The following is a 26,473-nucleotide window of genomic DNA, read 5'->3' on the forward strand; positions in this document are numbered from 1 at the left end:
CGAATCCAATCTATGCCCAGAACCAGAACCAAAACCACGAAACTAAACGTCCGCCTGATCCAACTGATAAAACTCCACCTCCGCAATTCCCGTCCTCGCCGGGATCGTAACGCAAATCGGAAAGCCACCGTAGTCCGGGTCCTCGCTCGGCATCATCGCGTACAGCCCGCTCCTCGTCTCATCACCATTAAGCACCCTACCCGTCTTCAACTCCCCAGTCGTTGGGTTAGACACGACTTTCTCCTCGAAGCGCAGAATCCCTGTGAATGCGGACGTGGGCGAGAGCGATTTGGCGCACACTTGGAAGCCCCAGCCTATCAGGAGGAACTTGGCGCCGCCGAGGTGGATGACCATTCCCGAGCCCGCGGAGGGCTTACCAAAGACGAAGCAGCGCTCGATTGTTATTTCATAGGAGTCGAAGTGGCAGACGATTGGTTTGGATGGGTCTGATCCGTCAGGTCGGAGGTCGTCGAAGTAGAAACCCACTGAGGAGCCGGGGTTGCGGTGGGCTGCGAGGACGATCTCGGAGACGGAGGATAGGAGCGCATAGTGCTTGGTGAAGGGGTTGGTGGCTGGCTCTTGGGTGTCAATACCGAAGGGCGATACGCCGAGGGCTTGGTAGGAGCCGTAGGCAGCCCAGATGCGGCGGGCGCCGTACTCATCACGGCGTTGTTCGGGGATAAACAGGGGCTGGTTTCGGTGGCGGTACTTAGCGCAAGAGGTTGAGTAGTCGTTTAGGTACACGTCTGGAGCGATGAAGTCGAGAGCCGGAGCGAACTTTTGCCAGATGTCGAGGACGGTGCTGGTGCCGCCACCCGAGGGGTAGTCGCCTGGGAGGCCGCCGCCGCCGGCGATTATAGGGAAGTCGTTGTCGCCATCTTCGCCGACATAGTTCTGCCAGACGTTCGTATATAGAGGGATAGGATACTCGGCTTTTCCCGCTCCGGCTACCCGGTTCAGATAATGGGCGTAGTGGTACGCCATGAACAGCTCGTCTGTACGTGGTCCTTCGCCGAATACTTGGGCCCATGAGCCTCTGGGCTGGGACTGTGCTTTGAAATGGGCTAGGTTCTCTCGCAAGTCCACATGTAGATATTTCCAATTATTCGCCAAGTAGGATATCAAATCCTGAGGCACAGGCTGAGAGAAGCGCTCTTCGGCTGCTACACTGGCGTCTCGCGAATCGCCCAACAGTCCGGTTTCGTTCTCGACTTGCACCATGATGACCGTGGAATGGTTCCCATCAAATTCCTTCAAGTGCCGCATTAATTGAGTAAACGCCTTGGCGTCGGCTTTAGGAGCTTCCTCATGGAAGATTGAGAGCACGTCGCCGGTCTCAAAGACACCGCGAGCCTTTCTTAGTTTTGCACGAGGGAACCGCTTAGGGTTCGTTTTGACCCACGTAGGGACGTAGGTGGAGATTCCGTTCTTAAAAGAACCGAACCACAATAAGATGAGACGAAGGCCGTTCTTTCGTGCCCCCAAAATGACATTGTCGAGCACTTTAAAGGAGAATCTTCCTTCAACAGGCTCGATCGTCTCCCAGGTAACGCACCCAAGTACGGTGTTGTAGTGAGTATCAACTAGCTTTTGCCATGCGGTATCCATATACTCAGCCGAAGTGAGAGAAGAGTTCTGAAGCTCACCCCCGAGGATAAGGAAGGGCTTCCCATCGACAATAAGTTCTTGCCCATGGTCGATTGCGCGAAGATGGGGGAGCCTTGTGCTATCGGAGGACATCGTAACAGACAAAGTAAAGACAAAGATTGTTCTGAGTAGCGTGTTATCCTGTCTGGTTACAGGGGGGCGCATTAAATAACCAGCTGCCGGCAGCGCCTGTCCTTCCCCGCCTGAAACGTTGCGCTCTGCATGTAGCGTCAACATGCATTGCTCGGCATTGGAGCCGGCTCATTGGCTTATACAGCGCTATAGATCTCGAAACGCATGAAACATGAAATCGGCGTCATACAATCCATACCCCGGCGACTCCAACTTTGTCGTCCACATCTTGGCACATTGGAGACTTTTTGTGGGGAAGCGGACTTAGACCACTGTCGACTGGCTGATATCCCGCAACCCCGGTTAAATAAACAACAATCCAATCAGAATAATTCCAGGACTTCGGTTTCGGCCATGTAACGTTTGAGAGAAATAGTAAAGTTTTGGCTACCGAGCATCCTGTTTTCTCCACGAATATCCCAGATTCGTGGATTCAGAAGGTGGCGTGGTAGGTATGCCATCCCGGGAGAATGAAAGGAGACGCTTGGCGAAGGGCAGTTGCAAAGTCCACATTCCGCAGGCCACATTAGTAGTACAAAATCTGCCTTGTGCCCCTTGAGAGATGGCCTTAATCGATTGGAAAGAGTGGGACATATTCTTGACAAAACAAAATCTGCGCGACGCGTTTTCATGATGGATATCTCCAAAGGCGACGATGGGACAAAGCAAACCTCTCCTGAGCACGTAGAGGATCCACCGCAGCCCTCCACGGACTTTCAGATTCCAAGAGTCACCTGGTGGAACACGCTGGGCTGCGGAGGCTGTATGTCATGATGCCTATACTGTTCCTCGGTAAGTTGTAAGGCATTGCCTAGTCCACCAGCCGTGCTAACGCTAAGGCATCCAAGGCTCGACGATCAACGGATATGACAGTTCGCTGCTAAACGGACTGCAAACCATGCCGCCATGGCGGGACTGTGAGGGTCTCTCTGAGTCGGATATCTGGTCCAGCTGGCTAATAAAGTACAGATTTTGGCAATCCCGCAGGTTCAGACTTGAGGCTGTTAACCGCAATTCACAACATTGGAGGCATTTGTGCTTTGCTTTTCTGTACGTGGCCCGTCAAAAGGGTAAACAGGTCATCCACTCACACGGGCCTATTTGATAATAGCCTCATCCATCGCCGACCTGCTGGGCCGGGCAGGGGTAGCAGTGCGCATCGTAGTTATCTTCGTCGGAGTGGTCGTCCAGTCAGTGCCAGCGGCAAACCGAGGCATGTTTATCGCAGGAAGATTCTTAGTCGGTCTAGGGTATCTTCACCGTAACATACCCCGCAGTCTCATGTACCAACTGGAGGCAGATCAAACATCAGTCAGGGTTCGGCCCCTCTCCTCGTGACTGAACTTGCTCATCCTCAGCACCGCGGCACGTTAACGACCATGTACAATACACTCTGGTACATCGGCTCCATTATCGCTGCATGGACTGTATTTGGTACAATCGACTACGCCTCGGATGCATCATGGAGGATTCCTGTTGGGCTGCAGGCTGCCATGCCCGCGATTCAGTTCGTAGGTGTGTGGTTGCTCCCAGAAAGTCCCCGTTGGCTTTGCGCAAAGGGTAAAAGCAAAGATGCGTTCAATATACTTGTCAAAGTAAGCAGTCCTTCCATCTCAGCTAGTCTTTAGTATGCTTGTTCCAGATCTGGTTTGACGGGAAAATATAGTACCATGGCAACGGAGACCAAACCGACAAATTCTGCGAATGGCAGTATCACGAAATTCAAAACACGATAGAGCTCGAGAAGGAGACTTCCGGCAATAGCTGGGCGTTTTTAGTTAAGACGCATGGTAACCGAAAGCGTTTGCTCCTCATTGCGCTGGTATCTTTCCTCTCTCAATGTTCAGGAAACGGGCTTGTTTCATACTATATCCACTCAATTCTCCAGTTCGTAGAACGAGATGTCAGCGTGGTAATGTCTTGGGAGTTTCTGGTAGTCATTCTAGGGGCTACAATGTTGCAAGGTCAGATGTCCAACATCACAAATAAATGGTCATCTTTGCCCGGCCAGCTATCAACAAGTTAAGGTCGAAAGTGAAACCTGTGGATTGAAGTGCTTTGGTAACACCTGGGTATTAGATTGCTGAGATCAAATAGATGAGCTACCTCCAATGCAAAGAATCATATGTGCAAGAAAACAAGCCGACACAACAGTTCTGAAGATGCAATTCCTGAGGATTATGGTAAAAGCATCAATAGTACTCCGGCAATGCCCCGAAACTCGGCACCTCATCTCCGCACTTGAAGTCAAGGCTATACGCTTTCTTAGGCATAAAGCCATTCTGCCAACCCGTCTTATAGCTCCACTGCGGCGCCGACTCCGTGTGCCACGTCCAGTAGAACCAGCCCTGTGCTTGCTCAAAGGCGTACATTTGGGCCTCCGCATACGTCTTCAGAAACAGCTTGTAGTCATCTGAATAATCGGATGGGTCTGCGTTGGCTTTGGTACAACTGCATGTCCCCTGATCGGCCGTGGGACAGTACATTGTTGAGTCGTCCGTAGAATATGTCCCTTCCCAGCGAGTGCCGCGACCGACATTGTTGAGATTTTTGGCGCAGTCAGTGTCGGCCTGTGTCCATTCACCGCATATAGTAGGGCCCCAGCTTGCTCTTGTAAGTGTCTATCTTATAAATTGGAGGGAGGACGTACCCTTCGGAAGTGGAATTGACTTCACCAATCATGCCGACCCAGTCATTGCAAACGAAGTCGACCTTTGCGGTGTGGTTGAGGACAATTTGCGCGACGTTGTAGATGGTGTATTGATGGGTGTCGAGAAGAAGATTTGATGGGCCATTTTTGAGCATAGTCTTCCACTTGCTGAGATTGAGGAAGCCGTCATGGAAGGCGATCTTGGCGGTGATGTTGTTCTTTTGAACCAACTCCGTGGCTGTAGTGGTCCAATTGAGGACTTTCTCAACATCTAGAGAAAGCATGTACGGTTCATTGATAAGACCATAGATGGCGATAACGTTCTTGTAGCGGTCTTGCGCGAAGAATTTGGAGATCTTCTCGTGAAACTCGAGCGAGCGCTGAGCGAATGTATCGCCGTCATCGCCATTTAGCCAGCGGATGCTGCCTTGCCGTCCGCTGTGATTCATGCCATTTTGGCTACCTGGCATACCGTGTGGGTCGAGGTTTACTCGCAGCCCATACTTGCGGCAGTACTCGATTACGCGGAGAAGATATCGCCAGGAAATTTTGGCAACGTACGGTTCATCATCCCTAGGGTTCACTGCCCAGTAGGAAAACGGTATTCGGACATGATCGATTCCAGCTTCCGCCATGTCCGCAAAGTCTTGCTCGGTGATGAATGTTGCGTAGTGTTCTTCGAGGACGTGAGCGGCTTTATCGCCTAGCGTGGTGGTCAATGTGTACTCGTCAACCACATCTGACGAGTAACCTTCGAACAACGAGGGCTTGATAAATGGTTCGAGGGAGAGCAATCCTCCAATATTTACACCGCGGATAGGTTGTGAACCGTAAGGAAAGGGTTTGTTGAGTGCCGGTACGTTTTCGTTGGGTGCGACAGAATCGTCCCAGGTGGAGTTCAGCCCCATGATAGAAAGGCCGCCGACAGTCTCTTCCGTGTAGGTCACGTTGAAGTCTGTCGTTTCGTACCATGTCCATGGGTCCAAGACGGTGCCTTGTGCGGATTCCTAAAGTAGGTTAGTATCACAACCAAAGGCATCGGGTAGCAGGTCTGGCGTACTGGAATACTGTCGTGATCAAGTCCATCTAGGGCTGATTTGTCACCACCCCAGTCTGATGAGTCTGCTGAGCTAGAGCCAGAGTCCGAATCAGAGCCGCCACTCTTATTATTCGAAACGACGACAGCAACGACAATAATTATAACCACGATAACAAGGGCAATGGCTCCAATCCACCACCATTTTCTCCGTTTCCAAAATGGTACTTTTGCAGCTGACCCATCACTTTCTTTCTCCCAATGTCTATCCCTTGGCGGTCCTCGCGCACCCCCGCGCAATCTGACTTCCATATCCGGGGCCCTGCCTTCTTCTAAGTACGCTCCGGAGACAATGCGTCCTTTAGATTGACCCCGAGGAACTTCATCCGGAAACGGTGCGAGAGTGCGCGTCTGCCCTTCAACCGCTGCGCGCTTCCGCCGTTTTTTCTTTTCCGCTTTGGCTTCCTTCTCAGCCCGGCGTTGTTCCTGACGGTCTAGCTCGTCATGTTGTGCCCTGAGCTTAGCCAAGGCATCGGCGTTCAGTAATCCTGCAGAACTGTTCGATGAATCCGTGCTCTTGTGTTTGGAGGCTCCGCCACGTCTTTCGCGTTCGCGTTCTCGCTCTCGTCGGCGGTGCCTTCGTGCGGCGTCCTCATCGTCCAGACCGTGATCCCGTCTGGTCCGTGACCCGCGATCCCGATGGGCCCGCGGCGCGGGACTGGCATCGCTGTCATCTGTTCGCCTCCGCCTGTGTGCACCGTCCCGATCCCGTGTGCGTTCTCGTTTGCGGGGAGACGTAGCCGGCGAGGCCCTCGGTCGTTCCCGTCGTCGCTCCGTATCTGACCGGTCTCTCCGCGGTTCCTCCGCCACATCAACTATTTCGTAATCGTCGTAAGAATCGTATGCTCGTGAATCGGCCGGTGCGCGGTGGTAGCCATCTCGTCTGTAGCGCCGGTCGCGCGGGTTGTCGTCGAAATCGTCATCATCGTCTTCGGACTCGTGGTGTCGTCTGCGCGATTGAACGCGGGATCGATCTCGATTGCGGTCGCGACCATACCGGTCCCGACTGCGGGATTGGCTGGGCATGCAATGTTGTGTTTATCCGGAGAATGCGGTGTCTCGTGTCAAAAGGCGGAACGCTGTTGCTGCCCGAGGAATTCTATCCCGTACGGAGATGGCGCATTGAAGCTGAGGAAGAACCTCAAGGGGGAATAGACATGGGCAGCAATGTCGTCCACACAGTGTTTTCGCCAAGTAGGGGACAAGAGCAGCCAAGCTGGCCAGCTGTTTTCACGACGTCGTTGCCTGAATGTTTCAGGATTTCCTGATTGGGATAGCGTGAGGCTAGCACGTGCCCAACCACGAACTCCAGCACATCATGGCAGCAAATTCCATGGGACATGAGGTTATCACGAACTCTATGACGCTAAATAAAATCTAATGCCGATTGAGGCTCCAACCATATTCTTTATCTAATGCCGCCTTTGTCAGACGTTGATTGTCTAATTGTGGCCGCGGTCCTGCAATCAGCAGCGGCATTGAGTGATCACACGGAATATAGATCAACCGGAGCCGAGACGGAGCCCATCGAGCGATACCTCCGAGAGACCGAGACCAGCGGCACATTCCTTCGATGGCTCCAAAATGATCCAATTGGCATTCTCGACCAATGAGACCAGATCCAGCAGAGCGTGGCTGTAATGGTGGAGGCGCAGTGGATGCATGACCTGACCCTCTTTTGTGCCTGAGAGCTAATAGGATCTATGGAATCCGCGGACCTTCCAGCAGGGTCTTTCTTGTCCAGCCGGGCGGCGCCTGCGACAGCCCCAATTTAGAGACGAGGCAAATCTGACCGGAGCTTGGCCTCCTCTTTACTGTCAAAGTGTCTCTCCTGATCCAGAGGATCCTCTCGCCAAAATTAGCCTTCTTTTCTTCAAGCGGCTGATTTCCCGCTTATGATCCAGGCTCTCAAATTCAAGGACGTAAGGTGTGCTGTCTGCTTGATGTGTCTGTTTATTTGAACCGCGCTGCAATCTCGCCAGAAGTCGGTCTTCATCGGATCCTCCGAATCGATTAATGAGTGACCAAGTGGCCCCTGCATAAGCCTCTCATTCACTTTCTTCAGCTTTGGCAAGCCTTCCAGGTCTCGCCCGCCTTAGTACTTTCTGAGAGACAATAATCTCCGCCATGCGATCTGGCTAAAAGTCCTTGTTCTTCGCACATTTCATTCCTCCGAATAATACTTGTTTCTAACGCTCTTTTGTCCTTGACCTTCTACTTCTTCTAATAATCTCTTTGCTCTGATACTTTCCTATACTTTCGTTTCAGGATGGCGGGCCTCATGGTGAGCCCGAGTCGCTATGTGGCGGCCATTGTCGTCTTCCTCCTCATATTCAACATGTACCTTTTCAACCGCGTCATCCGTCTCAACACGCAAAATGAAGCCCTCGAGATGTCCCTACATACTGCTCTCCCCGCCGCGATTACAACGAAGATAGATGCCGCTACTGTAACGGTCACTGCCACCGTGACGGCTACAAGGACCATAAATGCCGAGAAGACTGCAAACGCGCCCGCGCCCGCAGGCGAAACGGAAACCAGCACAGGAATCAAACCCCTTCTCGCACACGAAGCGTCCCCTACGTTCCCCGCAAAGATCTGGCATAAATGTGGCCCGAAGGGTGTCAGCGAGCAAGCCCAGAAACTGATGGATCTGTGGCTCGAGAAGAACCCCCATTTCCGCCATGAGCTGCTCACCGACGAGAGCGCTGATCAATACGTTCGCGAAAACTACGCCGACTGGCCCGACGTTCTCGAAACATACAACGCCCTGCAGGTGCCCATCCTCAAGGCCGACTTCCTCCGCGTCCTCATCCTCTACGCCGACGGCGGTATTTGGAGCGACCTCGACGTCCAAGACGAGGTTCCTGTATCTGGTTGGATTCCTGAGAAGTACAGCAAGGACAAGGAACACCCGGTCAACGTTGTTGTCGGTATTGAGTTCGACGGATGGCAGTTCACCAGCTGGACGGTCATGGCCAAACCGCATCTCTTGCATTTCAAGAATGTCATCGAGTATGTCGTTAAGCAGCTCAAGACCACGGCGATCGAAAATCATGTCTCTCTGTCACAAATCACCAAGGCTATGGTCGGGGAGGTGGTTGCCGTCACGGGCCCGCAGGCTATCACGATGGCGCTGCTCCAGAGCGTCTCCGAGGAGACTGGCCAGGATATCACGAAACAACACATCCATCAGCTAAAGGAGCCGAAGCTCATCGGCGATATCATGGTCCTACCCCAAGCCGCGTTTGCCGCGTTGCAAGGCGGCAACCCAACAGATCAAGGCCCGTACCTGGTGTCACATCAGTATGCCGGCTCCTGGAAGAACGAGGTCGGCGGAGAGGAGGGCCAGAATCAGCCAAAGACAGAGCAAACCGCGGCCTCTTCATGATTTTTTTTCACTAGACTTCTTTTCTTCTCTTCTTCGCGCAATCAATTTCTTTAGCTTTTATTTCCTGTTTCATCCACGTCGGTCCGGGTCGTCTTACGTGTTGGATATGATGATTGGACGCATGTAACTACACTTTGTACATAAGATATCTATATACCGGCATGAGAATCTCTAATCTGTTTGAAACAAACGAGATAGTTCGGCAAGAGATTGACTTCGTTTTTAATTTTCCAATCCTTAAACCCTCCAAGAAAAGCGATATCAAATCGTAACGCCTGCGCCGCAAGCAAAGAAAATAACTCCTCTCCAAGACCCAGTCTCAACAAGAGCAGCACGTAGTACAAAATAATCAAAACCATCCATTCGTCACACCGACCCGCCCTGTCATGAATCCGGCGCCCTGGGCTCAACCCACTTCACGCCGTGACAAAGATGTTCCTCTCTCCACTGGCGTATGACAGCGGTATTCCACCCCGAAAACACACGGTGTCCGTCCTTTGTCGGCCACTTCTTCGCACCGAGACGGAACGCCTGCGTTGAGACTTCGCATTTCCCGTCAGTGTCGTACCGCCACTGAAAGCACTGCTTTAAATTCTTGCAGGCATCGCGGCATGTTTCTAATGAAGGGGAGAGCGCGCCCGCGAATTCGATTCCGATGTTGGATAGGTTGTCCCAATCTTCTTCATAGTCGAACATGGTATCGTTGGGGAAGGTGAGGTGCGAAAGTTCGGCGAAAGTCAGGGGTTGCTATTGAGAAGGATTGTTAATCTTCGTCTTGTAAAATATGAAAATGAGGGGAGTAAGTACAGTAAGGTCTGGCCGAGCCTGTTCGAAATCAAAGATTGCTGCCCGCTCCCGCGGGTGCAGATGGTGCATCGTTACAACGGGCTGACACCAGTGCGTCGGGCCGAAGGGGAGCGTCGACGGCTTCTCCCCATTGATCTGCGGGAACATGTTCTGGACCTTGATGTCCAGCTCCTTGCGGATGGTGTTCGCGAGCACAGAATCCCCACAGCAATTCGACTCAAAGACATCGTCGTATTTATTCGCGAGCCCGGGCTCCCCTCCAATAAACTGCTCGAGCAGCTTACCGGAAATCATAATCCCGCTGCCACCGTGCGCGAAGGGGTCGTTCATAAAGTACGCAACGGAGCCGTAGTACAGCGGCTCCTTGGGCGGCGAGATCCGCTGTAACCATAGCACAAGGTTCGTCCAGACAATGTAGGTGTCCGTCTCGAAGAAAAAGTACCAATCGCGGCCTGGGCGCTCCAGCCACGCCTTTTCCACCAGATGCAGGAACTTGTATTTGTCCAACTTCCATGCATGTTCGCCCTTTAGGCGGGACATGTCCTGATTTGTGCGACGGAATTCATGCTGTAGCCGGTATAGCTCGAAATCCGGGAGAGTTGCTTTGAGGGTCTCGTTGAAATCGGCGAGGGTATCGCGGATCCGGTAGGGGCCGATTTGCTCGTCGAGGTCCGAGAAGAGGAGAAAGTCCTCGGTGCAGCCGAGGGTGGTTAGGAGTTGCGTGGGCAGTTTTTCGTAAATTTCGGTGGCGCCGGTTTTGATCACGAAGACGACGTTGCCGGGATCGGCGAAGGCTTGACAGCGGCGATCGCCTTGCACGGCATTGCTGGGGTTATATGGTGTGGCACTATTGCTGCTGCTGGGGGAAGGCGAACTGCTCGGGGTAGGGGTATTTATGTGATCGTTACTCGTTTGAGTTTCCAGTACTGGGGTCACTGGACGACTCGAAGACGAAGAGAGTGGGATACCCTCATACTGGTAAAAGAGCAGCAAAAGAGTGCAGGCCAGGCAAATGGCGGCCAGCGCCACCCACGCGGTCTTCCGGCGCTTGAAATCCGGTGATCGCATGGGGAAGAAAAGAAAGAAAGGATAGGGATGATTAAATGAAGGTGGCCGTCGACATGAGGTTGAATTCCAGGCTCAACCAAACGCTGACGAAGCCAGGCAGTCAGGAATGGAACAACGCTTCTCCTCAGGCTCTTTTGACCACTTCCAGATTTCCGCTCCACAACCAGTCATGCATCATCATGGTCCCATCTGCCTTCGATGCAGTGGCATCGTTCGTCGAGTTTCAGGCGTCCGGTTTGATCTTTAGCCCGCCTGCCAATCACAGCGCTAATCCCCGCTAACTGACGCTACGTGAGACTAAAAGCAGCCCGCGCCTCGCTGCCGCCTCCACACAATCTCGACTGGCCGGCCAGCGACTATCCGCACCGCTTGATTGGCACAACCGCGGCGACTTGACAGGTTTCTTCTGCAGGCCGAGAGCTCGCAAGAGGGCTGGATTCGTCCTTGTTATCTTCAGCCCTTGTCGGACGCGGGATTCTGCAATATGCGCACCTTACGAAGCAATCAATCCTAGGCGCCGTTAGGAAATAGATCATCCCATCAGCACACCTGAAAGCCGAACCGACTCTGGTGACGACCTGTCACTCTGCCTTTATTACAGGCTTACGGAAGTCTTCCTCCGCGTTTCAGCCTTGTCCCTGCAAGTTTCCTTACGAAAATACAAGTTCGGGGCCAAATGACGACGGAGGCTATGGCGTTACTTATCGAGCCACTCAAGGCCGCGTACACACGCTCAGCAGTGAAAGCTGAGCAGGAGCCAGGTGCAGCTGCCAGGGACTATACTCTATATGAAGACGGACCAGGTCCACATAGAGGCCGGCTCGGATCTGCACCATGCACGTCTACGAGGCCATGAGCGCCGAGAACACCTGCACTTGAGGCTTACTGAAGCCCAATAAGAAGGACAAGAAGCCCAAGGCTCGGGCTGGCCCTTTGAATTTCCCAAGTTTGCTTCGCAGAGAATGTATCGCTCGGGTTCATCTTTCCTAACTACGTCCACGCCTGTTCTCTGACAAAGCCCTGCAAGTTCCACAACCTTATTTCTGTGCTAGAGACGGGCAGGCGCAAAGGGAAATGAAGTCCCTCGTCTCGTTTCTCGCCGTCTATGGCGCTAGCCTCTGCTATGCCCAGTCAACATCGAATAACTACTTCTTGAGCCCCGGATCTCAGCAAGCCCAACTTGACAGCGGAAACAACACAGATGAGTATCCTGTCTATCCTCAGGATACCGACTTCCTATTTACTTGGACGACCAACTGGACGAGAATTAGCCTCGTCCTGTGGCAAAACGAAAATGCGTCTGCTCTTACTCTTTTTGGTACGTTCCCAACCCTACCTTTCCAGCTCTGGAATCAAGAAGCCCATGAACGTACAGTCCACTAACCAAACCACAGAAAACGAAAGCGACCAACCCATATCATACAGCTACAGCATGAATCCAGACGTCAACCTAACCTGGAACGACGTCTTCTTCGCCACACTCTGGAACGAAAACCGCGACAGCGAAGGCGGAATACCCTACTTCTCATCCTCCTACTTCCGCATCAACGCCACATCCCCAGATCCCACCAGCACAACAACCTCCTCAACACCCACCCCAACGCCCGGGTCCAACAACACAGCCTCAGACCCGCAAGCAACCAACTCCTCCGACGACGACGGCCTGGACACCGGCGCGAAAGTCGGCATCGGCGTCGGAGTCGGCCTAGGCGTACCAGCCCTCGCTCTCGCCGGCGTCGCAGCCTTCTACTTTCGCAAGCGCGCCAAGACCCTGCAAGCGCAGCAGCAGCAGTTGCAACAGTACCCGGGTGCCGGCGGCGGTGTGCCGGGGATAGGCCCGTACGGGCCGCCGCCAGCGCCGCTCTCAGAGGTTTCTGGGCCTGCGCAGTTCAAGCCGCCGGCTCAGTGGCGTGGCCCGAGCGAGGTCGATGCGGCGAATACGGGCGTTGGCGTGCAGTCAAGGTTTCAGGAGTTGTCGGGGCATTGAGTATGATGTGCAGCGTCTTTTTCAAGCCTGTGCGGATACAGAGGTAGGGCGGTTGGGAGCACTTTGGTCTATACTCTCCGCCGTTTCTTGGCTACAGCCTAGGGCCTATGTTCCGAACTCAATGCGTTGCGGTGTGGTGTGAGTCAATGTTATGTTACGGTGTCATGGAGCCACGTTCAGCGTCCTCGTTTCCTGCCTCTCTGGATTCTCAGTTTAGTCTTTGTCTTTCACCCTCCCTTCTATACTAATAAATCCACTTACTCTACATACCTCATGCCTATATATAGATGTATCTCCGTGTACCTCTATCCCAGCCTGTCCTACCTACGGTGCATAATCTTCCCCGCTCAAGGGTGACACAGTTGAGTATTGTACTCTACCCCATACTTCCCACGTGCGATCTCAAGTCACTCTCCTATCAGTCGGAGAATTATGCAGGTCTCGAGGTCTCTTTCCTTCTCCCACGCATATCGAGCACAAATTGAGATCCGCTATACTATAAGGCTTAAGGCAACGCGATGGTCAATTTGGCATTCTCGCCAGATACATCAGCAGTTAAGAAGGGTAAGCCAACCATCGGGTTGTTAATCAAGCCCTGCCTCGTTTAGCTCCATAAGAGACTACTCGATGTGCCAGGTAGCCAAGCAGGTATTCAGGAACCAGCGTCAAGCGCTAAAGCCATTTCAAGCTATCTGTAACATATCCCGGGGGGTAATATATGTGAAAACAGATATAAGTCGACCATCATTAATTACAAAACAAGAAACTCAATATCCGCCTGCATATGCATGATGCACAGGATGGATGCAACATGCCTATCACATATAACATGACTGTGACAAAAACTTGAAAAAGAGTGGGTATCGGCATCGGTATCACCTATAAATATAGTCCAGGACTTTCATCACAGACGTGACAGCCACTTGAGACGGATCACAAATTCAAGCGAACAGAGACGAAAACGGAAATAGGGGGAAACATGAGTGCATCCGAATGGGAGTAATATGCAGGTCAGATCAGTAGATGGCAGAGATTATGTATGTCCGGGCGTCATATATCAGTCAGTTGAGTAAAGAAGCAGATAGCCACCCCGTTCTGTTAACTCCGGAGCAAACCCAAGCAAATGGATAAACGGTTGAAATGAGATGAGAAAACCAATAAATGGAGGCGGATCGGCGCTGAAGCCAGGGGAGTCAGATCAGGTATCAAAAATGGAAAAGACATTGATTATGGTATTCGATTTCGACGTCAACGTTGGATTCAAAATTCGGGGTCGATCGTCAACGCTTTGTCGAGAAGGTTGCCCCATTGTTAGTTTGATCGTCAACGCTCTGTCGAGGGTTCCAAGGGTGTTGCTGGTCACCTATGGTTAAGACCGAAATTCTCGCCAGCTGGCTCGTTCGTTCTCGGCGAACTTGGTTATGATTGCTTCAGTGCAATTACCAATGCGAAGGGAGTAAAGAAAGATGCCACGCATCAAATCAGCTGATAATTTGCCGGGCGCCTTCCTTGCCGAGAACACCAGGTTCCTGTGGCTTCGGACTCCTGTCACGTCCCTTCTTGCGGCTCAGAAAAGAAAGCATACCACTGTTGCTTGACTTTCCTTTACTTCCAGCATCATACCCTTCGGCGGGGAGGGTAGAGCTTTGATCTGCAAGTTCGCTCCAGCTGCCCGCTTCTTCAAGAACCATTTGCACACCCCCTCCCTTGCTAGTCTTGCGAGCTGTCGGTCGAGCTCGTGCTACGGCCGGCGGAACGAAAGGACGGGCAAAGTTAGGGGCAGAAGCAGGTGGTGGTGTTTGCGATGCGGGACTCAGAGGTTGACTAGTTGTACCTTCCAGGGCCACACCGATGGACGACTGGTTGTCGGGGAGGGTCAAGCGAGAGGGCGACCCTTCCGTACGAGCGGGTGAGCCTCGAGTCGAGTCAGGCTGAGAGTAGTGTCGTGAATGTGTTGATGAAGCTGCGGTCTGGATACAATCTTCAGGGTTCGTGGCGGACGCAATCGCTTCGGCAGCATTTCCTTGATAACTCACAGCCGTGTAATCAAACGGCTCAAACATTGTTTCGATCAATCGGTGGAGTTCGTCTTCACGAATCTCCTTTGCAGTCGCATCCTCCCTCAATTCAGCTCTTGGCTTTTGCCTCCGCGCTCGAGCCTCTAACGGAGCTTCCTCCAGAAGCAGTTCCTCCAGATCGTATGTAGCATCAAAGTTTGTCTTTTCGCTAGATGGGCGGAATACCGGCGGGACTTCTTTTCGTTCCAAAGCCTCGAAGTCAATGTCCGCCCAGAACGGGTGCGAGGTGAAGCTCTCAAAGCTTATAGCGCCAATTCGTCTGCTACGGTCCTTCTCCATCAATGCCGACATGGCTCGCAAACAGGGTATAGAGACGGCGGGGTTGGTCACGTAGTATTTCGGTTGTGCTTTCTTGATGTTTTCGCTGAGCGTGTCCTGAGACCGGCCCTCAAATGGTCGCTGTATTGATTAGCATAAAATATGATCGTGGCGGAAGGCTCTCCAACCTTGTTGTAGATGCACTCGTAAAAGGTAACCCCCAACGACCACCAGTCGACTTCGAAATAGTATCCTCCGCCTTCATACACCTCCGGAGCGAGATACGCTAGCGTACCTGATTTACTCGTGAGAGGTTTCCCTGGTCGAAAGTCGGACGCCACGTTCTGCTGCGAGTCAGAGCAAGCCCATATTTAGACACCGAGTGGAGTACTCACAAAATCTGCAAGATGAACGTGTCCTTCTGAGTCTAGAAGCACATTATCAGGTTTGACATCTCGATGGATGATGCCTTGCGAGTGAATGTATCGTAGAGCGCAGCCAAGCTCAGCGAGCCAAAATCGCACGGCGTCTTCCGTAAAGCATTTTCGAGAGATGTGGAATCGAAGGTCACCACCATTCATTAAATCCACCACAATGTAACTTGTAAAGTCAGCAAAGCCGAAAGGACAATTGACGGGCGAACGCACATGTATTCTATGTCTTGAAAACTGTATCGCAAGTTGCAAAGGAAGGGATGGTTGAGGTGCTCGAGCATTCGCCGTTCACGAATGATATTCCGTACACTTTCCGAACGAACAACTAGAGAACAGCCAGTCAGCAATTGACAGATAGTGGTTATAAGGGGATGCGTACCTTCTTCTTTCCGAATATACTTCAACGCAAATGTCAAGCCTGTATCCTTCTTTTCAACAATACGGACCTTGCCAAAGGCGCCTTTCCCGACAACTCGAAGCAGCCTGAACTGATTCAAGTTCACTATCCAATGTCAGCCGCCCAAGCTATTTTTCAAGCGAAGCCATTGCGTAGCTTGCACCAATCCAAATACATACCCTCATTGTCGGAGGCGACCTGTCTTCCCTGGGAGTTTCCCATCTAGAAAGAAGTATAGCAGAATATAGAGTTGTAGTAGATCAACTGCGACGGCCTTCCATCCGAGTGTATACTGCGATGTTGAGGCGGCGAGTCCGTGGCCTCAAAAGTTGCTCAGGAGCTGGTGGAGATCGGGGAAAAGAACGGAGGAGAGGGCGGAAGAGGAGCGGCGGGCGGCGGGGCTTATAGGGAGATTATAGAGGGTTCACCACATGCAGACCTATACATAACAGGTCAGAGGTTAAATTGAAGGTCTCATGTAGACAAAGAGCTGTCTGAGTCCGCAGCCGGGCGTGTGCAGGGGATGCCGGTCAAGAAGGGGAAAACTGCAAAGGCAGGACTGGACAGAGGAGTGACGTACGTACCGGGTCGCAAAACGGAAGGAGCCAGGCGGGAGTAATAGAGATTGACGGGAGGAGGATGGAATGGGGGAGGAAGCTGCAGCAGCAGAAGAGAGATGTGGTGAAAAGGAGAGGGTTCGTTGACTGGCGACGGGGAAGTTGATGGAGGCGGGCCGCTAGTCTAGCAGTCTGGGATGTGGATGTGGATAGAGATGAGCATGCAACTGGGCCTGCACAAGAAAAAGTCAAGATTTTTGGCAAACAAAGACCAAGTCGCCGAATGGATCAAAAATACGAGCCCGCTTCTCATTTTCCGCCCTTTGCCTTCGCGAGGAAGGTTCCCTCTCTGTCAGTGTCACTGTCAAGGTATCCGTGGCCGACCACAGCTCGTGGCCGCCACGTTTTTCATTCATTTCGTTCGCAGGCTGAGAGCTGCAGATCGCGTTTCATCCTTCGCGCTGCCTTCTGACCAGTCGCTCGCGCCCTCATCCTTCCCCTTCACATGAGACCGATCTTAAACCCAGTCTTAGGAGAGACTTCGCTTGTAGCTGGTGGCGGCATGCTTTCTTTTGCTCTGGCCCGGTCTTACGTGTTCTCTGCCTTCTTTTAAGACTTCTAGAAGCACTTTCCGACCCCCAACTCAGGGGCTGAACCTACATGTCCATCTTCATGGAGACCTCTACCGTTATCTCCACCATTCGCTGACAGGGCCATCCACACTCAAACTCCGCTGTCAGCCCGTTACAGAATGACTGTGCTCAAGTGCTCACATTATGACATGTACGAATTTATCCCATATAACTCGTCAGGTAACTGCAGCCGATAATATGTACTCTAAACAGTGCCAAGCTCCAAACAAAGAAACAAAGAGACAGTCCCGAACTCAATATGCAGAAAGATGCCCCAACCTCCCAATGCAGCCTTTCATAACCAACACTCGCGCCATTCTAATGCCATCCATTGTCTCGGAGTTAGACGGTCTAGTGACATTAGTCTACCACCGTCTACCATAAACAGGGTTCTCCGACCAAGGCGCTCGCCTCTCTTGTTTGCCTTTGCGATCACGAGAGCTCTCCGGGCCGGCATCTGATCGGCCTTGGCTGGACGACTCATAGTCCGGCCTGAGTAGATTACCCTTTTGCGGCGAAAATTCCAGACTGCTCTGGCCGCCTGTGTATCGCGACTCGGCGTCCTTTCCGAAAAGAGCCATCATGTCGTTCATCGTCAGTTTGCCTGCCGCCGTCTTGCCTTCAATTGTGACGTTGGCCAGTTCGCGCTTTCGGTCTTGTAGGTCAAGAATTCGCTCTTCAACAGAGTCTTTGATGATCATCTTGTAAATTTTCACATCAACAGTCTGGTTGAGACGGTGCACACGGTCGATCGCTTGCTCTTCTACAAACTAGATGCCAAAATTAGTGTCGCGTGCCAACAGCGCGGGGGAAGTAGTAAGCTTACTGGGTTCCAAAAAGGTTCCAATATGACCACACGACTCGCTGCAGTGAGATTCAGCCCCAACGCTCCAGCTCGCAAACTACAAAGCAGTACACGAGTTCCCCGATGGTTCCGGAGTTTCTCCAGGCTCGCCTCACGGAGGTCATTGCGCATGCTTCCATCATACCGTGCATAACCGATGTTGGCGCGGTTGAGGAATGGCTCAACTTTGTCAAGCATTGATGTGAACACAGAAAACACGATAACCTTGAAGTCCGGCGCCTCGCGTCGGAGAATTTTCATCAATTGGCGGATCTTGGTCGATGGAAGCACCTGATTATCGTCGTCTCCAGGGTTCAAGAATATATCATCATCAGAGTCATCCTCAACCTGCGGCTTCCGGCGATGCCCTCGCTGGCTGGGCGATTCGGGTTCATCTTCAGTTTCAGAATCATCAGATCGAAGCCATTCGCCACCTCCTTCTGCATCTTCGTCGTCGGATCCGCCAGCTCTGCCTAGGGACAGCCCTGGACGCTGGCCTTCGGGGACAAGCCATTCGCCGTCCTCTTCTTCATCGTCGCTATCCACTACAACCTTTCTATTTCTGCGGAAGCGAGCCATACGATTCTCTGGCTGGCGTTCTGATGGAGATGCCGTGAGATCGAAGATATCTTTGGATGCCTTCTTCTTCTTGGCTCCATCTGAAACGAAGGGTGTGTTGAAATCCTTCTCGCATTCGCTGCACCTGCTACCACCGCCGGTAGATTCAGCCTGGCTCAGTGTCATCTGACAGATGTCACATTTTTTCGATACGACACTAAGTGCACCGAAGAGATCCGCCACATCATCCAGATCATCGTGTTTCTTGGAAGACGACTGGCTATTTGAGGCGCCGGTCTGTAACAGGATATCCTTGTCCTTAGCCAGGTCGCTCTTCACCAGGTCGGGGTGGTTACAGCATTGCCGAAGTCGCAAAAGCAAGGTCAATGCCCCTGCGTAGTCTATCTTAGAATCGCCCATCATCTTTTCAAGACTGTTATCTGTCCGCTGCTCCAGTCGCTGGTAGAAGTTTTTTTCTCCTGGCATAAAGTCTACTGCCACCTTGATCACCTCGCGCTTAACAATCTGGAAGCCGGGGTTTTTCTTTTTCCCATCGGCTTCTTCACCAGGCTTGAGGTTGGAGTTGAGTTTCAGCACATCCTTGGTACGACGCTTCATAAAGGCCTTTAGGACAACCTGTAGCCGCTCGATTGCGAGTCCACCACGACCATTTGCTAGTGGCCTAGTGATCTGGTCTTTCCAGTTGGCCAGGTCGTTGTACGGCTTGATTCGCAAAAATCTAATGAGACTCTGCAGCTCGTCGAGATTGTTCTGCATAGGCGTTCCTGAAAGGCACCAGCGGTATTCGGCATCCAATGCATATGCCGCCTGCGTTGCCTTTGCATTACGGTTCTTAATTGTGTGGGCCTCGTCAAGGATAATGCGGTACCAGTTCACGGAGAATATACCTGCCTTCTTATCATTCTTGGTCGCTGCGTTGTGCTCGGAAGTCAGGGTTCCGTAGGTAGTGATCACAACATCGTAGTCATCCAAACGGTCGGTGGATTTAGCTCTAGCTTGACCATGGTAAACAAGCACGCGAAGCCTGTGGGATGACTCAACCTTGGTTTTGATCTCAGATTCCCATTGTTTAATCAATGCAAGAGGCGCAACAACCAAGGTGGATTTGCTCAGCCCTTTGGGAAGTTTTCGCGACTCCGTACCCTCTTCATCACTGTCCTCGGATTGCTCGTCCTGGTTTGACAGTGCAGGTCGTCGTCTCATCCCGTCTTTAGGCTTCTGGTTCGTGAGCATCAAGGCAATGGCTTGGACCGTTTTTCCAAGGCCCATATCATCTGCCAGGATTCCGCCCTTTGGCAGTACACCCTTCTCTTCTTTCTTAGGCTTCAGTGAGCCAATTTCTTTGGCGCACATCCAGTTGACTCCCTGTCGCTGGTGAGGAAGCAGTTGAACCTTTAGACCTTCAACGACCCCATCGTCGTCCTCGTCCTCACTGCCCTCCTCGGATTCTGAGGCATCACTGGCATCCTTCTCGTCTCCAGTCTCCTGATCTTCTGCTTCCTCACCATTTGCCTTGGTAGTGGAATCGTCGTCGTCCTCAGCGCGGCGATTCTCGTTAACACTCACTCCCTGCAGCTGAGCGGCAAGGTCATCCATATCCAAGCTTTCATCCTTAGCCTTCGGGCTCTCGCTGTCTTGTTTTTTTCCCTTGCTCTTCTTCTTATCCTTCTTCTTCTTGCCTTTTGGCTTAGGTTGCTTTTCATCTTCGTCTTCGAACGCTCCTTCTAACAGCGCCTTAATATTTTCGTTAGCTTTCGCTGTATCGACCCAGTCGCTTGTGTCTGAAACTCCGAAGCGGGGCGTTCGAGAAGTGGCAAATCCACCTCCACTGGGTGTTGATGTTGTCAAGTCTACAAAGTTCTGCAAGTTCTTAGCTGCGGTAGTTTGTTTCAATGGAGAAGCCTTGTTGGCAAAGAAGGTCTTCGGGGCTTTGGGCGTGGCGAACGTAAGGTTCTCGGGACGGCGGATCGCAAAAGCATCATTATTGACAGGGCGAGACATTCGGTTCTCATTGTACGCGGAGGGACGGACAGGTTTGAAGGGGTCGAACGGCTCTCGTTTCTTCGGCGTGGATACGGCGTGGAGAGGAGGAAGGTTAGGCCGGCTCGCATTTTGATGAAGTGGGTTGTGCGGTCGTTGATGGTTTTGTTGCGATCTATGGTGCTCCGGTCTAGGGCGGTTCTGTTTGGGGATATTGAAAGGGTTGTTGCCGTGGTTTTGCGAGTAGGACTGGCGGCCGAGCGGTGATGGCACCCCGAACTCTGGCTGGTGCGGTTGCTGGGGACGGCTTGTCTGGTCTCTCGGTTTAACCGGGGTGATAAGATCAGTCGGGGCGTTGCTCTCTCGTGCCATGGCGTTCAGTGAGTTTTGTCCGCGCCCCTGGATTTTCTGTGAGATCGGTTCCTGGTGCCTGTTCCCTAGACCTGCATTCAGGTCGGTACAGTAGAGCGCGGTATTTTCGAGCCTGAGAACTTCTCTGTCGCGAAGTAGTCGAGCACTTTTGCACGAGCCTGCTGCTTTCTCGTTGCCTCGTTAGTTCGTCTTCAGCTCGCTTGCGAGTTGACTCCTTACGCTGTTTTCTTCCGTCAAGGGCGTCAGAGTTATCGCGGGCAAGAACAGGACAGAACTGCTTTCCAGAGTTCTATCTTCTATTCATTCATCTGCCTGTAGGGTTAGTAAACGAGTGTAAGAACGTCCTTTTGTCGAGGTTGGGAATTTCTTTGGAGTGTGGGTGGGCAAGAGCCGTCACTTTTCTCTTATCGAGTTATCGCTCGTTTGTTTTGGATTCTGCCCCAGCAACCGAAAGCGGGGTGGCTGTCATCAATGATTGACATGGCCAATGCAGCAGCACTAGTCTCGAGGAGTCGGGAATTTATTGATGACATATAACGACATTATTATGCGAAGACGCCAGAGCTGTTTCCAATTCTAATCATGAGGTTTCTTGTTGATCTTCGCGCTTGGGTAGTCAAGATAAACTTTATCTAGGCTGGCGGCAATCTAAGCCAGTAATGGGTATATAAGCAATACTTTACAAGAACATAAGGAAAGATGCCTGGTCGCTTGAAATAGAGGTTAATTAAAGATTGTAAGTAGAAGTATCTTGCCAAGTCTGCACCCTTCCTGGATATAGCAACTCAGAAGCATAATCCCATCCCGACCCGTGCTATAGTTATACATAGCTGCTCCAGCACCATCACGGTTCATCAACAGTTCTCATCGAATGAGCCCTTAGTGGTGGTAGTAGTCCAGAGCGCTGCAGCCAAGTGCAAGGGTACCGCCCTGTACTTCGTTAGTTGCGTCCAGGCGTTGCTAAGAGGCATTAGACTTACCAAAAGGTTGGCTTCCGTGCAGCACTGGGGCTCGGAGGTGCACTCGTCATCGTAGGCATGGCCTATCCAGGTTAGCACAGTGTAAAGAGAAAAGTGACCGCTTTTGCAGTAGACATACAGAGAAGACCGACGGAACCAACGATCGAAGCGGCGTCGACGCCCAGAAGCTCGAGGATGGGGTCAACAGTGGGATCGAGAGGAGTAGTGAGGGTGCCGCAGCAGAGAACAGGAGCAATGCAATCAGGGTCCCGCTTCTCGAGGCCGGCAGTGGAGGGAAGGGCAGAAGCCAGAGCAGAGCCGGCGACGGCGAGGACAGAGATGGCAGTGGCGAACTTCATGTTGATGGTTAGATTCGAGAAGTTGAAAGAACGGTTGGTGAAGATGAGTGCAAATGAGAGTCTAAGATCTTTGATGTTAATAGATGCTGCTGTGATTAGAGTCTCTCTGGGAGGGAATTCGGAGCCCTATATATACCTTTAACCACTAATGGCATGACGAGCAACTCAATGTCCAGTCGAAAGCTTATCGGATCATCCTGTGCCCTTCCTGAATGAGTAGAGGTGAGTGGGCAATTTCCAGTCCCTGTTGCCTTAACAGAGAGGTCGGGTTCGGGTTCAGGCCATGTTCCGTATGCAATTCAGGTTCAGAATCCAGACCAAAGAGCGAGGCATTCCAAATCAAGAGGTAGGTTACAGATCCCTCCACGTAGATAAGGCCATGGTACGGTCATCATGGCATCTTGACCTATGAAAATGAATGCCTCATGACGAAGCAATCCTGGATGAACACTCCAGGAACCCGATGTCTTGATTCCGCCACAGACCCAACTAGATCGATCTTGGCGAACGGCCGATCAATCTCCTGCAACCTGCAGGAACATCCTGGAAGAGAACAATCATAATGGGGTTTGATTGGCCTTGCGGATCTCCAAGTCTTCAGCTACAGACAGGGCAACGCAGTACGTTTTCTCGTTGAGCCCGACCTAGCTATCGGCTTGCTGTGATTCGACACATATCATCCCAGGTAAATCATGGTGGCGGTACCGGATAGACAAGAGGCCTCAACGAGCGGAGCGAATCCCGGTTCGGAGAAGCGCTGCAGGGCTCTGGAGCAAGGACTCGCTTGAAAGAACGAATCTCGGTTGTCGTCACTTGTCGCAGAAACCATAGTTCGGGATGTGGGTTGCTCCAGCCTGTGAGCTGCGAGTCCCTTATCAGTGGGACTGCGCTCAAAGACGCGGAGAGATCTGGTATCGAATGAGATCGACAACCAAGCTGAAATATCTCCAGACTATGTCAGCGATGCGGTCACTGGACAATGCCAGAGATCACAACTCCGGAGCAGATAACCAGTATACGCTCGGAGTAGCGACGATCATGCAGGCTAGTCTCCGGGAGAAAAAGAAATGAACTATTAGTTCAAGCCTCTGCCACTGACATCTGACCGTGCGGCAATTGCGGAGAAGGCATTAAAAAGGGGATGGCATAGATAGCCTCGTTCCTCTGAGAAATAGAAACTGATAAGCCATCGTGCTGAAGCCTCTAATAGCAGCGCCCGACCGATCATCGGGTGACAGCTCAAAACCATTTTTCATTAACCGCGACCGAAATCGAGATCGCCGTCAAGTGAGTGGTCCTATCTAGAGCCTGAACTCTGTTCATGGCTTCTAGCCCGGATCTAGAGCGGAAGGACCCTTCTTGCTCACAATGAATCAGGCGCCCAGAATAATGGTTCATTGTGATAGACTTCAGGCTCCTGGGCGTTCGACGAACAGTGTGACCTATAGAAGGTTAACTTCTCCGACTCCATAGCAAGATATGAGATTATTTACGTAAATGAAGCCGTAGGACGGTTATCAACAAGATTCAAGGTAAGCATTGTACCAGGGAAATACTTCGGTTGACCGGAAGGTGTTCCTGGGCTTGCGATAACGGCGGGTTGAACATTTTGGCCTGGTTCACATAATCCAATATCACCAGAATCAAACGCTCAGGCGATGTTGGCCCAGGGGTTTTGTGACATAATTCTGTCCTCTGCTGAAGAGTCGTTGAATGTCAGAGTCAAGTTCATAGCACAAAGGCATCACGGGTCTAGCATACTACAGACTCAACTCCTCAGGCATCAATGTGGCCGTGCATTAATCAGGCGGTGTGTGGCGGTGTGTGGCGGTGTCAAGTCCACCAGCCACAGCACCACTCGCGACACAAAAAATTGGCGTTCTTTGGATTCTCAATATCCCACCGCCTGCGAGCTCACTGTCTCCAGATTTCCCAAGGCTACCTCGGTTTGTGAGGGGCTTATCTCTATTATTCAGGTCATCCTCACTGTCTTCTTGCGGTTTTTAACCCGAGAATTCTGAACATCATGGCCCCTATTTCCATTGCAGATATCGTGGCGGCCCTCCCCGCGGAGGACACCTGGGGTCCTGCCACCTCGGCGGACAACATGCTTGAGGGTGTCCCCTATGCTCCCTTCTCTAAGGGTGACAAGCTAGGCCGTATGGCCGACTGGACCGCCGACTCCAAGGACCGTGACCGTGGCGGTCGCCAAGCGTACAACCGCAACTACAGAGGTATGGACTTCTAATCCTGTCTTGGAAGACCATCCTAACAAATGTTTTATTGCAGATCAGCAAGTTTACGGAGCTGGCTCCTCCAGCCTGTTCGCCGTCCAGGTTGCCGAAGACGAATCCTCCTTCTCCGTGGTTGACAACACTCGCACTTCAGCTAAGCGCACCTTTGGTCGGGGTGGTGGCACCGTTTTCCGTGGCCGTGGCCAGCGCGGCGGTGCGGGACAGCGTGGTGGTCGCGCCGGCTTCCAGCGTGTTGGCGCTGGTCGCGGCCAGGGTGGTGACCGCTACTACGACAACCGTGGCGCTCGCGGCAACCGTGGTCGTCGCTTTGGCTGGAAGGACTATGATAAGCCGCAGAGGACCCGCGAGCCCTCAGTCAACATTCGCCCCGATTGGTCCATGCTGGAGGAGGTTGACTTCAACCGTCTGTCCAAGTTGAACCTCCAGGCACCCGAGGGTGAGGATGTGGACACTTATGGTTTCCTCTACTACTACGACCGTTCTTACGACAAGGCCCCTGTCAAGAACGCTGAGCGCCGCTTGCAGGCTCTTGAGCGGGCTGCGTACAACGTCACCACCTCGCAGGACCCCGTCATCCAAGAATTGGCCGAGAAGAACGAGGCCACCATCTTCGCTACCTCCGATATCCTCTCCATGCTCATGTGCGCTCCTCGCAGTGTCTACTCATGGGATATTGTCATCGTCCACCAGGGCAACAAGATCTACTTAGACAAGCGCGAGGGTGCCTCGCTTGATCTTGTGACCGTCAATGAGAACGCCGCTGATGCGCCAATGGAGGTCGCAGAATCCGCTGGCAAGCAGGACTCGATCAACACCCCCAGCGCTCTCGCCATGGAGGCTACCTTCATCAACCACAACTTCGCCCTCCAGACCGTCGTGGAGGCCAACAACGCCAAGGTTGAATTCAGCCACCCTAACCCCTTCTACAATGCCGACGAGGAGACCGAACCCCTCGCCTCCAAGGGTTACAAGTACCGCCGCTTCGACCTTTCTCTGGAGAGCGATGAGGAGCCTGTCAACATGATCGTCCGTACCGAGATCGACGCCCTCATGAAGAACCCTGCCAGCGGTGAGGACCAGCAATTGGTCGTCAAGGCTCTCAACGAGTTTGACAGCAAGGCTCAGGGCTCCGGTGGCTCTCTTGACTGGCGCAGCAAGCTGTACTCTCAGCGTGGTGCCGTCGTCGCCACGGAAATGAAGAACAACAGTTGCAAGCTTGCCCGCTGGACCACCCAGGCCATACTCGCCAAGGCCGATGGCATGAAGCTTGGTTTCGTGTCGCGTGCCAACCCCCGCTCCGCCGCCGCTCACGTCGTCTTGGGCGTTGCTGGATATAAGCCTCGTGAATTCGCCGCCCAGATGAATCTTAACCTGGGCAACGGATGGGGTATTGTGCGCACCATCGTGGACCGCATTCGTGCTCTTGATGCCGACAAGGACGAGAACGAGGTCGTCAAGTACATCTTGGTCAAGGACCCCAACCGTTCCGTCCTTCGTCTCTACAGCGTTCCCGCCAACGCGTTTGAGGAGGACGAGGAGGCCGCTGAGGAGGAGCAGGAAGTCAAGGGTGACGAGGAGGAGGCATGAAGTAATGAATGTGTTCTGTGTCCAAGATACGAGATATCATGTGTTTAGATGCCGTTCATGTGCATATTCAAAAGTAGTAGATCACGAGTCCAACTCACGAGATTTTGGGTCATTCATATCCGCTCTTCACTGACAATCGCGTATATGGTCTTTCTAGTTGACCACCGTTCCATCCTGTAATTCGTGGTTTACCACCTGACCTGACTGCTAGACAGCCCGCGCCAGTCCCGGAATTACCACTTTTCTTGGCTCTCTTACTCTCCGTTACAGCACCACACTCGCCGTTCTTTGCTGCCTTCGCCGGCACTATCATGGCCAACACTATCTAGGTTCAAGAAGCGACACTCAAGACGGCCGCTCTATTATCCGTGCAACAATTGGACCATCGGTACTGCACTGCACCA

At 52.4% G+C, this 26,473-nt stretch overlaps 9 protein-coding genes across 9 annotated transcripts; 3 read left to right on the top strand and 6 right to left on the bottom strand.

Annotated features, from left to right (window-relative positions):
• Positions 1 to 42: 42 nt before the first annotated feature.
• On the bottom strand, positions 43 to 1,740 carry BDW74DRAFT_170645 (putative beta-galactosidase; the record flags this gene model as incomplete). Its single annotated transcript, XM_073727196.1, has 1 exon — positions 43 to 1,740. One exon carries the CDS (start codon positions 1,738 to 1,740, stop codon positions 43 to 45), a length of 1,698 nt encoding a protein of 565 aa, XP_073579399.1.
• Positions 1,741 to 3,750: 2,010 nt separating this feature from the next.
• Positions 3,751 to 6,918, bottom strand: exg2 (putative exo-beta-1,3-glucanase). The gene is made up of 3 exons (XM_073725764.1): positions 5,490 to 6,918; positions 4,430 to 5,436; positions 3,751 to 4,383 (listed from the first exon to the last, which is right to left on the bottom strand). The coding sequence occupies exons 1-3, from the start codon at positions 6,549 to 6,551 to the stop codon at positions 3,972 to 3,974; spliced, it is 2,481 nt and encodes an 826-aa protein (XP_073579400.1). The 5' UTR covers positions 6,552 to 6,918; the 3' UTR covers positions 3,751 to 3,971.
• A 393-nt stretch (positions 6,919 to 7,311) lies between these two features.
• On the top strand, positions 7,312 to 9,113 carry BDW74DRAFT_161339 (glycosyltransferase family 32 protein). The gene has a single exon (XM_073725765.1). The coding sequence runs from the start codon at positions 7,795 to 7,797 to the stop codon at positions 8,914 to 8,916; it is 1,122 nt and encodes a 373-aa protein (XP_073579401.1). The 5' UTR covers positions 7,312 to 7,794; the 3' UTR covers positions 8,917 to 9,113.
• On the bottom strand, positions 9,109 to 10,905 carry BDW74DRAFT_91821 (glycosyltransferase family 31 protein). The gene is made up of 2 exons (XM_073734075.1): positions 9,724 to 10,905; positions 9,109 to 9,663 (listed from the first exon to the last, which is right to left on the bottom strand). Exons 1-2 carry the CDS (start codon positions 10,789 to 10,791, stop codon positions 9,301 to 9,303), a joined length of 1,431 nt encoding a protein of 476 aa, XP_073579402.1. The 5' UTR covers positions 10,792 to 10,905; the 3' UTR covers positions 9,109 to 9,300.
• Positions 10,906 to 11,756: 851 nt separating this feature from the next.
• Positions 11,757 to 12,922, top strand: BDW74DRAFT_91810 (uncharacterized protein). Its single transcript, XM_073734074.1, has 2 exons — positions 11,757 to 12,109; positions 12,186 to 12,922. The coding sequence occupies exons 1-2, from the start codon at positions 11,866 to 11,868 to the stop codon at positions 12,776 to 12,778; spliced, it is 837 nt and encodes a 278-aa protein (XP_073579403.1). The 5' UTR covers positions 11,757 to 11,865; the 3' UTR covers positions 12,779 to 12,922.
• Positions 12,923 to 14,205: 1,283 nt separating this feature from the next.
• Positions 14,206 to 16,356, bottom strand: BDW74DRAFT_91826 (uncharacterized protein). Its single transcript, XM_073734076.1, has 6 exons — positions 16,125 to 16,356; positions 15,928 to 16,050; positions 15,762 to 15,873; positions 15,510 to 15,714; positions 15,303 to 15,458; positions 14,206 to 15,255 (listed from the first exon to the last, which is right to left on the bottom strand). Exons 1-6 carry the CDS (start codon positions 16,165 to 16,167, stop codon positions 14,260 to 14,262), a joined length of 1,635 nt encoding a protein of 544 aa, XP_073579404.1. The 5' UTR covers positions 16,168 to 16,356; the 3' UTR covers positions 14,206 to 14,259.
• A 778-nt stretch (positions 16,357 to 17,134) lies between these two features.
• On the bottom strand, positions 17,135 to 21,450 carry BDW74DRAFT_161343 (putative SNF2 family helicase/ATPase). Its single transcript, XM_073725766.1, has 3 exons — positions 17,961 to 21,450; positions 17,276 to 17,904; positions 17,135 to 17,224 (listed from the first exon to the last, which is right to left on the bottom strand). The coding sequence occupies exons 1-2, from the start codon at positions 20,907 to 20,909 to the stop codon at positions 17,500 to 17,502; spliced, it is 3,354 nt and encodes a 1,117-aa protein (XP_073579405.1). The 5' UTR covers positions 20,910 to 21,450; the 3' UTR covers positions 17,135 to 17,224; positions 17,276 to 17,499.
• A 338-nt stretch (positions 21,451 to 21,788) lies between these two features.
• On the bottom strand, positions 21,789 to 22,382 carry BDW74DRAFT_182516 (hydrophobin family protein; the record flags this gene model as incomplete). The annotated part of the gene is made up of 4 exons (XM_073730286.1): positions 21,789 to 21,839; positions 21,890 to 21,951; positions 22,008 to 22,313; positions 22,364 to 22,382. The coding sequence occupies 4 exons, from the start codon at positions 22,380 to 22,382 to the stop codon at positions 21,789 to 21,791; spliced, it is 438 nt and encodes a 145-aa protein (XP_073579406.1).
• Positions 22,383 to 24,139: 1,757 nt separating this feature from the next.
• On the top strand, positions 24,140 to 26,185 carry BDW74DRAFT_161349 (eukaryotic translation initiation factor 3 subunit D). The gene is made up of 2 exons (XM_073725767.1): positions 24,140 to 24,461; positions 24,517 to 26,185. Exons 1-2 carry the CDS (start codon positions 24,254 to 24,256, stop codon positions 26,067 to 26,069), a joined length of 1,761 nt encoding a protein of 586 aa, XP_073579407.1. The 5' UTR covers positions 24,140 to 24,253; the 3' UTR covers positions 26,070 to 26,185.
• Positions 26,186 to 26,473: the final 288 nt, after the last annotated feature.

The sequence above is a fragment of the Aspergillus multicolor genome, assembly GCF_047715735.1.
Source record: "Aspergillus multicolor strain CBS 133.54 unplaced genomic scaffold BDW74scaffold_36, whole genome shotgun sequence".
In the NCBI taxonomy this organism is placed as follows: Eukaryota; Fungi; Ascomycota; class Eurotiomycetes; order Eurotiales; family Aspergillaceae; genus Aspergillus; species Aspergillus multicolor.

Bases quoted from the DNA above. Each gene is read 5' to 3' on its own strand.
- exg2 (XM_073725764.1), bottom strand. From the start codon at position 6,551: ATGCCCAGCCAATCCCGCAGTCGGGACCGGTATGGTCGCGACCGCAAT. The intron at 5,437-5,489 runs GTACGCCAGACC...AACCTACTTTAG, and splicing joins TTGATCACGACAGTATTCCA to GAATCCGCACAAGGCACCGT. The intron at 4,384-4,429 runs GTACGTCCTCCC...TACAAGAGCAAG, and splicing joins GTCAATTCCACTTCCGAAGG to CTGGGGCCCTACTATATGCG.
- BDW74DRAFT_161339 (XM_073725765.1), top strand. From the start codon at position 7,795: ATGGCGGGCCTCATGGTGAGCCCGAGTCGCTATGTGGCGGCCATTGTC.
- BDW74DRAFT_91821 (XM_073734075.1), bottom strand. From the start codon at position 10,791: ATGCGATCACCGGATTTCAAGCGCCGGAAGACCGCGTGGGTGGCGCTG. The intron at 9,664-9,723 runs GTACTTACTCCC...CCTTCTCAATAG, and splicing joins AGGCTCGGCCAGACCTTACT to CAACCCCTGACTTTCGCCGA.
- BDW74DRAFT_91810 (XM_073734074.1), top strand. From the start codon at position 11,866: ATGAAGTCCCTCGTCTCGTTTCTCGCCGTCTATGGCGCTAGCCTCTGC. The intron at 12,110-12,185 runs GTACGTTCCCAA...ACCAAACCACAG, and splicing joins GTCTGCTCTTACTCTTTTTG to AAAACGAAAGCGACCAACCC.
- BDW74DRAFT_91826 (XM_073734076.1), bottom strand. From the start codon at position 16,167: ATGGGAAACTCCCAGGGAAGACAGGTCGCCTCCGACAATGAGG. The intron at 16,051-16,124 runs GTATGTATTTGG...GACATTGGATAG, and splicing joins GGTCGCCTCCGACAATGAGG to TGAACTTGAATCAGTTCAGG. The intron at 15,459-15,509 runs GTGAGTACTCCA...GACTCGCAGCAG, and splicing joins ACGTTCATCTTGCAGATTTT to AACGTGGCGTCCGACTTTCG.
- BDW74DRAFT_161343 (XM_073725766.1), bottom strand. From the start codon at position 20,909: ATGGCACGAGAGAGCAACGCCCCGACTGATCTTATCACCCCGGTTAAA. The intron at 17,905-17,960 runs GTAAGCTTACTA...TTTGGCATCTAG, and splicing joins TGGAACCTTTTTGGAACCCA to TTTGTAGAAGAGCAAGCGAT.
- BDW74DRAFT_161349 (XM_073725767.1), top strand. From the start codon at position 24,254: ATGGCCCCTATTTCCATTGCAGATATCGTGGCGGCCCTCCCCGCGGAG. The intron at 24,462-24,516 runs GTATGGACTTCT...GTTTTATTGCAG, and splicing joins GTACAACCGCAACTACAGAG to ATCAGCAAGTTTACGGAGCT.